This window comes from Semicossyphus pulcher, unplaced genomic scaffold (genome assembly GCF_022749685.1).
Source record: "Semicossyphus pulcher isolate SPU_LCO1_2020_fin unplaced genomic scaffold, fSemPul1.0.p SCAF_20, whole genome shotgun sequence".
NCBI classification, from domain to species: Eukaryota; Metazoa; Chordata; class Actinopteri; order Labriformes; family Labridae; genus Semicossyphus; species Semicossyphus pulcher.
The window spans coordinates 20426509-20435648 of NW_027211694.1; the positions used below are offsets into that span (position 1 = coordinate 20426509).

The 9140-nt window shown below is 43.8% G+C and overlaps 1 protein-coding gene across 1 annotated transcript; it reads left to right on the forward strand.

Moving 5' to 3' along the window:
• The first annotated feature begins 731 nt into the window (after nt 1-731).
• On the forward strand, nt 732-8488 carry e2f7 (E2F transcription factor 7). The gene is made up of 12 exons (XM_069671636.1): nt 732-824; nt 1510-1818; nt 2003-2162; nt 2375-2614; nt 2988-3143; nt 3234-3377; nt 3738-3914; nt 4019-4103; nt 5256-5574; nt 6111-6279; nt 7026-7417; nt 8330-8488. Exons 1-12 carry the CDS (start codon nt 732-734, stop codon nt 8486-8488), a joined length of 2403 nt encoding a protein of 800 aa, XP_069527737.1.
• The last annotated feature ends 652 nt before the right edge of the window (nt 8489-9140 follow it).

Sequence of the window (9140 nt, forward strand, 5' to 3'; positions counted from 1 at the left end):
GAGACTCAGAGCAGAGGAGTGGAAGTACAGGCTAAGGAGGACTACCCGCTTATTTTGAAGAGGGAAATTAGCTGCTATGTTGGTCTGAAGAAACTAGGCGCTGACAAGTCTGTATAACTGGACACAGAACCCTATTGGAATATTTCATTCATTCAGCTGCAGAAAAAAGGTGAAGTATGGTGTTTTCTCTCTGTTGGTTTCCTATTTACTGTAACACTAAGTTGTGGTATGTTGGTCAGCTGAGCTAGTAGCTAATTAAAGCTAAATTAGCCTTCATGACTTCAATTCAACAGTAATGTAGCCGTTCATTTTCACAAGCTATGTTAAACCACGTATAAATGCATGGATTAATTTAGAGTGAATTGGCCCTTTACTAACTTTAAGGGGTTAAGGCTAAATCTTACCGTACAACCTAGAATTTACGTAACAAATAAACGTCATGTAATAAAAGTTTAAGCTCTCAACGTGCTAATTCTGCTGCAATTCAGCTGGTTATCTAAAACATTTCGCTAAATAAGGAAATGATGGTTATGTTGTAGGCGTTAGCTTGCTACGGGCTAATTAGCTGGTGTTCTTTGCGCCAAATTCAGCTGACCACTCGTCAGAGGTTTCTGTACGTAACTGGCTGAAATGCCCATAACTTCACAGTTTATTACACTGTTATATTAGTTATATATCTGTTTGATATTATATTTACACATTTATCCTTTCTGGCCAGCAGTTTTTCCCAGATGGAAGTTGAATGTCTAGCACTGAAAGACCTCACAAGTCCCAGGAAAAAAACTGTGGAGCCAGAGGAAGATGGGGGCCAAAGTGAACAAAAGGTACGGTGGGTTAATGCCAGATCCAAGGTGTGGTCTGAGCTGTGTAGCAGGTTGGATGTGATGTGACAGAAGGAGAGCTGCAGAAACGGGCTGATCAGAGAGAGATGTTGGCACCTGAACACAGAGATATGGGCTGGGCTAGGGTGGGTTTCATCTTAAAGAAATGTTTCTATAAAAAAGAGGGAACATTTTTGTGGATTTGGACAATTCTTCAAATGAGGGAATCAGTGGCTATATACTTGATTTGTTATTTAAATTAGGGATGCATGATATTATCGGCACGTTATCGATATCTGCAGATTATGGCTTGAAAATGTCATATCGGCATTGGCCTAAGTTTAAGAACTATTCTTATATTGCCCAGTGAATGTGTACATTTTAAACGCACTGTATTATGTTATTTCTGCATCTGCCAGTGGGCCACTACAATAAGAGTAGGCATGATATCAATTCCACTACAGGGAGACTTGATGTTTGCAATTAGGTGGAAAAAAACATGAGCCTAATATATCGATACGCAATCGGCAAAAAGGGTTGGAAAATATCGGATATTGGCAAAAAATCCCATATTGTGCATCCCTAATTACAATACATTAATGGCGCTCCAAATGTTCCACCAGAAATTAGTGACATTACAGACAAATTTCCAGTAACACATCAAAACTATTGTCTCCGTCCATCTCAGGAAAACATCTGCACAGAAAGGAGAAGATCCACACCCCTGAAGTCTTCAGAGTCCCCCGTCCCTTCTTTCCTGATCATCAGAAAAAATGCCACCCCTGACCTCACCCACATCACCCCCATCAAGCACACGGCGCTGGCTGAACCCTTGACGCCCACAGCCAACCTGAAGATGCTGATCAGTGCCGCCAGCCCAGACATCAGGGACCGAGAGATGAAGAAGGTGCTGTTTAGACCCATAGAAAATGATAAGGAGAAGCCTGCAAGTCCAGAGGTTGTGATGGAGGATGCAGAGATTGAGGACTCCTGTCAGGTATGTGAGATTGTCTGCCAGAGATCTAAAAATAAGTGCTTCAAAAATAATCAATAAGGCATTTAATAAGTTCTTGAAGATCATGATTTAGAAGTGCTGCTACAAAGACTCTTAGCTGGTGTAAAACTCCCTAAATTTGTGGTAACACTAAGAAATCTTTCATGCATTTTATCTGTCCATCCAGTTTGAAGCAGCCGAGGAAGAGGAAGACACGGACAAAAAGCCGAGCAGGAAGCAAAAGAGTCTGGGTCTGCTCTGCCAGAAGTTCCTGGCCCTCTACCCTGACTACCCACCGCCACACAGCCCCATCTGGATCTCTCTGGACGAGGTGGCCGCCAGTCTTGGTAAGTGTTGCCCGCTGCCTGGGCTGTTATTGTAAGCACCTCACATAACGGAGACAATACTGGAAGCTATGGAAACGGCTCTTCCATAAACACCAGGTTATATGCGGTTTCTGTAAAAGGACGCTGAGCTGCAATTCTGAGCAAGGCTCTTTGTGAATGCATGCATATATTTTCCATGTTTAATTACTTAATTCTCACACTCAAATGTTCAGGAGTGGAACGGCGGCGAATCTACGACATCGTCAACGTGCTGGAGTCTCTCATGATCGTGGGTCGGATAGCCAAGAACAGCTACACCTGGTACGGTCGGCAGAAGCTGGAGGCCACGCTGGAGGAGCTTCAGCGGAGGGGTCGGCAGCAGGGCTACCACCTCCAGATGGAGCTCGCCTCGGAGGCTAAGGCAGCTGGACCGGGGTGTGAGGACGACGGAGCGGAAGGAGACGCCGGGAATGGTAATGAACTGAGAGAATATTTTCTACTACAAGCACCTTTGCATATCTTAACTGTGGCCTGTTTTAATGGTGGTTATAAAGGAGATGAAGTTTAATGTACACCTACAAGATAAAACATTTAGTTTAATGCTGCACTGTAAAAATGTAAGTGAAGGTGGCACCAAATTAACACCACTAAACGATCTATTCCTTCAGCCTCTAACCCACTGTCTCTGGATTATTATAGCACTAATATAAAGAAGTACAAAGATGACTGACTTTCTTTGCATTGATTGGTTAATGTAGACAGTTGTAGAACAACAAACACAAGTACAACACTGGTGATGAATGTCTGTAGTAGTCTTACGTACTTTCATGCTTCTGTTATATTTAGCTGGTGGCAACAGGAAAGACAAATCTCTGCGCATCATGAGCCAAAAGTTTGTCATGCTGTTCCTGGTGTCCAAAACTCAGACCGTCACCCTGGACGCGGCTGCAAAGATCCTCATCGAGGAGAGCCAGGACTCATCGAGTCACAGCAAGTACAAAAGTAAGAAGGGACCCAAAAAAATTAATTGTGCAGTAATACAAATCCTGTTTCCTCTTTTATCAAATCTAAACATTATCTCTTTATCTTCAGCTAAGGTGCGGCGGCTGTACGACATCGCCAATGTGCTGACCAGCCTGAATCTCATAAAGAAGGTGCACGTGCGGGAGGAGAGAGGCAGGAAGCCGGCCTTCAAGTGGCTCGGCCCCGTTGAGTTCAAAAACTCTGGAAATGGAGGTAAGAATTACAAAACCCTTACTTAAAGGGCCAGTTCACCCTCAGGTCAACCTCAGTCCTGTCATGCTATTATGGGGAGCTAATGCTATTATGGTAGGAAAAATTACAATTTGGCTCTGTGCTTTTGGTGGACGCTATCCGCTTCTCCAATGGGCCCTGGAAAACTGCCGCCAGACTACGTAAAACACGTCAAATATTATTTCTTCTATCGATTACAGAAGCAATAACGGTGGCTTTTTCCAGGGACGAATTGCTCCTTTAACTATTCTGTCATCCGTCAGGTTTCTTGGATTAAAAAAAAAATTTACTGTATGTACTCATTGCTGTAATGCTCATTGATCCCACTATCACCATCTGCAGGAAATACTGTGAACTTGGCAGCCGTCACTCTGCCTGGGACCGCTCTGCCAATGACGGTCGAGGACCTCAGGAAGGCCAAGATGGCACGCCACGCCTCTTTCAACGTCACACCAACTTCTATATCCGTCCAGCGGCAGGTCAACTCTGCACCCAGCAGTCCAAGACGAGAACCTACAGGTTAGTCACTCTGAATTTTCAACGTCTATGTCAATGTTCAACCACTCAAACAGAATAGTTGATTAAAGATTTTTATATTCATGTTTTCTTTCCTTGAACCGCAGGTCTGCTAAACCAGCCTTTGGATTATTCCAGAAAGACGACAAACAACAACGCAGTGTGTCGACTGAAGTTTGGAAACAGCACTGAGTGAGTTAAAACGACAGCCCTTACTTATTGTACAAAAAGCTATTCACTTAGTTTAAGCTGCCAGGCTTCCCTGCTCACTGTCAGGGTTTTGAATCTCATCTCTGTCATACATACAACTTCACACTCTCTGCCAGTGTTTGAATTGGCTGACTTGTTAAGCTTTAGGCTACATGTAACATTAGCTTCAGTTATGAATAGTTTGTCTCCTATGAATGTATACACTGGCTTCATTGATACAGTAGTTCATGTTTTTCTGTGGTCGGCCTTCCGTTAGCCAAACCACAGATTGCTCAAGACTGTGGCTGTTAAGTGTTTTTGGAGGGAGAGAGATAAAAGGACAGAGAAGTGTGTGTTGACAAGACGTATTTCAGACCTGAAGCTGCCTGGGTAATAATGCCCCAGAGCTCGCGGTGGCTCACAGGAAAAGAGTTGGAGGCTCAAACCTGGGAGGAAGCCAGTTAGAAGTCAGAAAATCAGCAAGAAAAATCAAGGGGTTTAGGAATCATTTTTCAGGAGCCTGACAGCTTTTCGACTGGTGTAGGCCAGGAATCTTGTTGCTCTGTCATGGTGTGGCCCCAAGACACCTGGAGGGCAACAGGGATGAATATTTTACCTCCTGTTTCTGTCTGAGTAAAGGGGGTAAGAAACATCTACCTGTGATGGCAAGCATCTTAGCATTCAAGTGATTTTTATTTGGGAGAAATTTGACCAGCCTCAGCCAGAAGCAAAGATATGTGTGTGAGTCTACTGACAGACTACAAGCAAGACCCTAAGAAGTCCACCTAAAACCCCTCCTTGTGTGGAGTTTGTAAAATATCTGGTCAGCCACTGTCGGTCAAAGCTGCGACGACTTTGAACGAGACATGACATCGGAGGCGGGCGTCCTAGATTGAAGAAGTGTAGTTAAGCGAGCTCCCTTGCTTACGCCAGATGACGTGTTTTTTACGCAACTCACTGTAATGAGCACAACTGAAAAAACGTGGGCCAGCATGGGAGAAAGATAAGGTCTCCATTTTTACCCCAGCACGTCTCCTTTGAGTCAAAATATTGCAGCTATTTTCTATGACCCAAAATGAATCCTGGCTGAATCAAGTTCAAGCTGAGGATCAAGCCTTAAACTCTGCGGACTAACATTATCTTGTTTTCCGGCAGAATCCGTCCCATCACATCTGTGCAGACCCCCATCTGCAGCAGCAGCCCGCTAGCTCCGCCCACTTCCCATCCCACCCTGCTGGCTCCATCCCTCCAACCAGAGCGCCTCTTTACATCTTCCGCCTCCCCGCACTGCTTGGCCTACCTGCCCAGCCTGTCCCAGCCCTCTGTGGTCATGCTGTACAGGGCGCCAGACAAGCCTGAAGGTCTGAAATCGCCTGAGCCAGAGGAGGGGAGGAAGAGAAGGAGGGAAGAGCAGGAAGAGGAGGAGGCGGTGGTGAAGAAGAAGGGAATGTCTGGGTTAGAGGATTGTGACAAGGTGAGTGTTTGATATACTTTGTAGACACAACATAATTATAATTTACAACATTATCATTCTGGTTCAGTGCCCTTATGATTATATGATGTCTTATATGCTGCTAAATAACAAGATCCTGTTAGTAATTCTGGATGGCAGAGCGTTAAATTGAAAATATGAAATTCTACACGCTCCCTGGTTAGGGTAACTCACTCCTGCCGTAATTAAAGACTTATTTCAGTAATTTATAGGATATTAGAAAAATTGAAAGCCCTGGCAATTAGTCAGGCCACACAATCTGAGTAATTGGAAAAGTCCCATTTTTCATGGTCTTTAAGAAAGGTAGATTAAGAGACTATGAGCGCTGCACTTCTAGGAGAATTACTTGGCAGAACTAAGTCCAGTGTTCTTTTAAAGGGGAAGCTTTAATCCTTACGGGGATTTTAGTTGACGAGCCATGAAGTGAATATTGCTGTGCTTCTTGTACACACAAATAAATGTGTGGTTTCTCTCATCTGGTCCAGTTTTATTGATTCTGAGTGTTTGTTTCCTTCCAGATGAGAGCTGAAGCTCAAAGGGAATCAGCAGATTGTAGCACCAGGACTTCCCCCAGTCACCCAGCAGGCCTTTCTAGAGAGCAGGGGGTGCATGGGAGTCCTGTTGGCAACAGCAGCAGCAGCGAGCCGGCTCAGCCATCACACTACCTCTATGTACCCAACAATGCAGGTACAGACACGACTTTGTGAAGACCCTTTTATTATTATTTTCATTGTCTATTAATCTGTTAATCATTTCCTGGTCTCATTTATTTGTTTTTTGGTTTATAAAATTTCAGAAAATGGCTTTGAAAAAAATTGTGTTTCCCAAAGCCCAACATGGCCTCCTGAAAATCTCTTGTTATGTCTATAACCAAAATATGTTCAGTTTAAAGAGGGGGTATTATGCTGTTTCACATTTTAGGACGTATATATATATTGTTACAATGTTGGATGTCCAAACTAAACGTGGGTGAAGTTTCAAATCTGTTGGTAAAAGTATGTTAGAGTAATCCCCAGGCTTCTCAACTCAGTCTGCAGGCTGCTGTGAACGCCAGGTTTTCTGACGTCAGAAAGTGCAGCCTCAGCAGGCTGCAGAGAGCTGGCCAATCAGAAGAAAGTGGGCTTGTAGGGGCGGGGTTTCTTACAGGGGACAGAGCTGACTGAGTTGTTTCAGGCAGAGGCTTTATGAGGGCCTAAAATCTGCATCAGTATAATCGAAAAATTAGCTGGATTTTTGATGGTATTGAAATTCATACCGTCAGATTTTCTAAATACCCTTGTATACTGTAATACCGTGCCCAAGCCTAATAGCAGCTGTAAAAGGAGATACATCTGACACTGTGAGCTTGACTCATGAGTCTGATCATTTTTATGTATTGAAAAGAGAAAATTCACAGCTTCTCTTCCTTTGTTGTCATGTTCTGTCTTCTCCAGGTATGAATGGCCTCAACTTCCTCCTCTCTTCCGGCCAGACATCAGCTGGTCTAGCACTTTCCTCCAGCAGCGTTCCCGCCCTGCCGCTGCCATACATCCTGGTACCCTCCTCAGCCCTCCCCCACTACCCCCTGGTGGCCAGCGGTCTCCAGCAGCAAGGCACAGACGCCCACAGCAAACTGAGTTTCAGCCTGCCTGCTGTGATGTCACCTGCACACTTCATGGTGGGGGCAGCTCCGTTCGGCATGGCAGCGGCATCAGAGGTCGGCAGGTCACAGGTCCTATCGCCGTCCACCCCAGAACAGAGCAGGCTGTACGGGTTGGCTGCGGGGGCTCCACAGTCTCCTTCAGGACAACGTCAGACCGTCAGCATCAACACACCAGAACCACTGGTAAGAATTTTCTGTATTTTTGTCATCCTCCGCACACCTTCACACTAGATCTCGGCTCTCGAGAGGTATTAAATTCGACATCATTTGCCTTCATAATTAAAAAACACCTTTCTGCTAGCAGGTACTTACAAAATGCCGCAATACAGCTTGCTACGAGAGCAAGTGCAGCGTCTGTTGTGTCGAAGGTTTCTTCTCATTTAGACTCTTTTTGTGTGTCACAGCGGTTCAAGTTGATTAATCTCAAAGTTATTAAATCAGGATTAATGTGCTTTTCTGCAAGGCCAAACAGCCTGCCAGCATTTCTTATCTCAAACTGTTTATTTCAGACGACCTGCAGAGGTGCTGGATGGCAAATTGTAGCATCAAAATAATGCAGCTAGTCAACGGCCCTGTTGAAGTGTTCTCTCTTTTCCAGCCGTGTTCATTGCAACATCGCCGTCTAGTTTGATATACCGGCTTTAGTCATTTTAGAGGCAATTTTAAGGCTGATGTCTAATCAGTGTTAACGCTAAATGTAGTCAACTGTATCAATAAACTCCTCAGTGTGCTATTCAGACCAAGAGAGCAGAGTTATCATGCTTACAGAGCCTTATCTACATGTACCAGGATGCATTACAAATTTGTGAGTAGGGATCAAACGTTTCTGTTTGGAGCATTGATAGATGCTCAAATTTGTGGGATTTTGTGATTTTGAGCACGTTTTTTTATTACGCAAAGTCCATTAATGGTTTTCCAAAGAAACTTTCCATAAAACCTGGACTATAAGGTCTGTTTTAGGGTGTATCCCAGAGGGAAAAAAGGTTTTCTAGGGCTCTTATAAACCAAATTTTACAGTAATCTCTACAGTCCATGTCAATAATGTATTCAAGTGAAGTTTTTTCCCTCGTCTAACATCACTCTCTACCTTCACAGACTCCTCATACTCCAAAGGAAACCACACCGTCTGCCTCCAAGGCTTTCTTCCAGACCCCAGGCACCCTGGGAAGTGTAGTCAGCGCTGTGCCAGCCGCCCGAAAAAGAGGGTCCGCGCAGAGGAGACTGGACATCGGCCACCCTCCTCCTACCTGTTAGACATGACGTATGGAGATGGCGTAGCTGTTTTAACACTCAGGTGTTGATCTAAAAGTGAAGATTATGGTTTCAAACCATTGGTGCTTTGTTAGTTTATTAATTAATAATTTAAGGCTTTCCTTCCTAAATTTAAGAATGTAAATTTTAGATGTTGTTTACTGAGACTTAAAATTATCTCCCCTAAGATATGAAACAGTTTTTGAAAGCAGAGACTTTTTGTTTTGTTTTTTTAATCATATTTTGTAAATGTCATTTTAAAATGAAACTCTTGGGTTTTTGGTCGTTACGTTAACAGTTCAAAGTGCCTCATGGTTCAATTATGGGACACTAGATTTCAGAGTGAATGACTGAAGCAGTATTGCCAATGTGACAGTGCCCTCCTGTGGTGGGAGGTGGCCACTGTATTTTGTATGTCAGCCTTAATTTTCCCTCCTAGACATGATCAAGCTACCTTTCCCACTTCACTTGTGTATTATAGCCCCATTGCTATTTATATTTAGATAATATATGTTGATTACAGGTACTGTAATGGAACATTTTTTTTAGCACTAAGTATTTGGCAAATGTATGTCTAATGTGGATGTGATTGTATAAGTTGGCCCCTTCAGGTTTTGCTGCATTATGACGGTATGATAGGAAACCTGTTAGCTGC

What these genes read in the sequence shown, in the direction of transcription:
- e2f7 (XM_069671636.1), top strand. Translation starts at nt 732, where the DNA reads ATGGAAGTTGAATGTCTAGCACTGAAAGACCTCACAAGTCCCAGGAAA. An exon ending in CTATGTACCCAACAATGCAG is followed by an intron (nt 6,280 to 7,025) that starts GTACAGACACGA and finishes TGTCTTCTCCAG; the next exon opens with GTATGAATGGCCTCAACTTC. An exon ending in TCAACACACCAGAACCACTG is followed by an intron (nt 7,418 to 8,329) that starts GTAAGAATTTTC and finishes CTACCTTCACAG; the next exon opens with ACTCCTCATACTCCAAAGGA.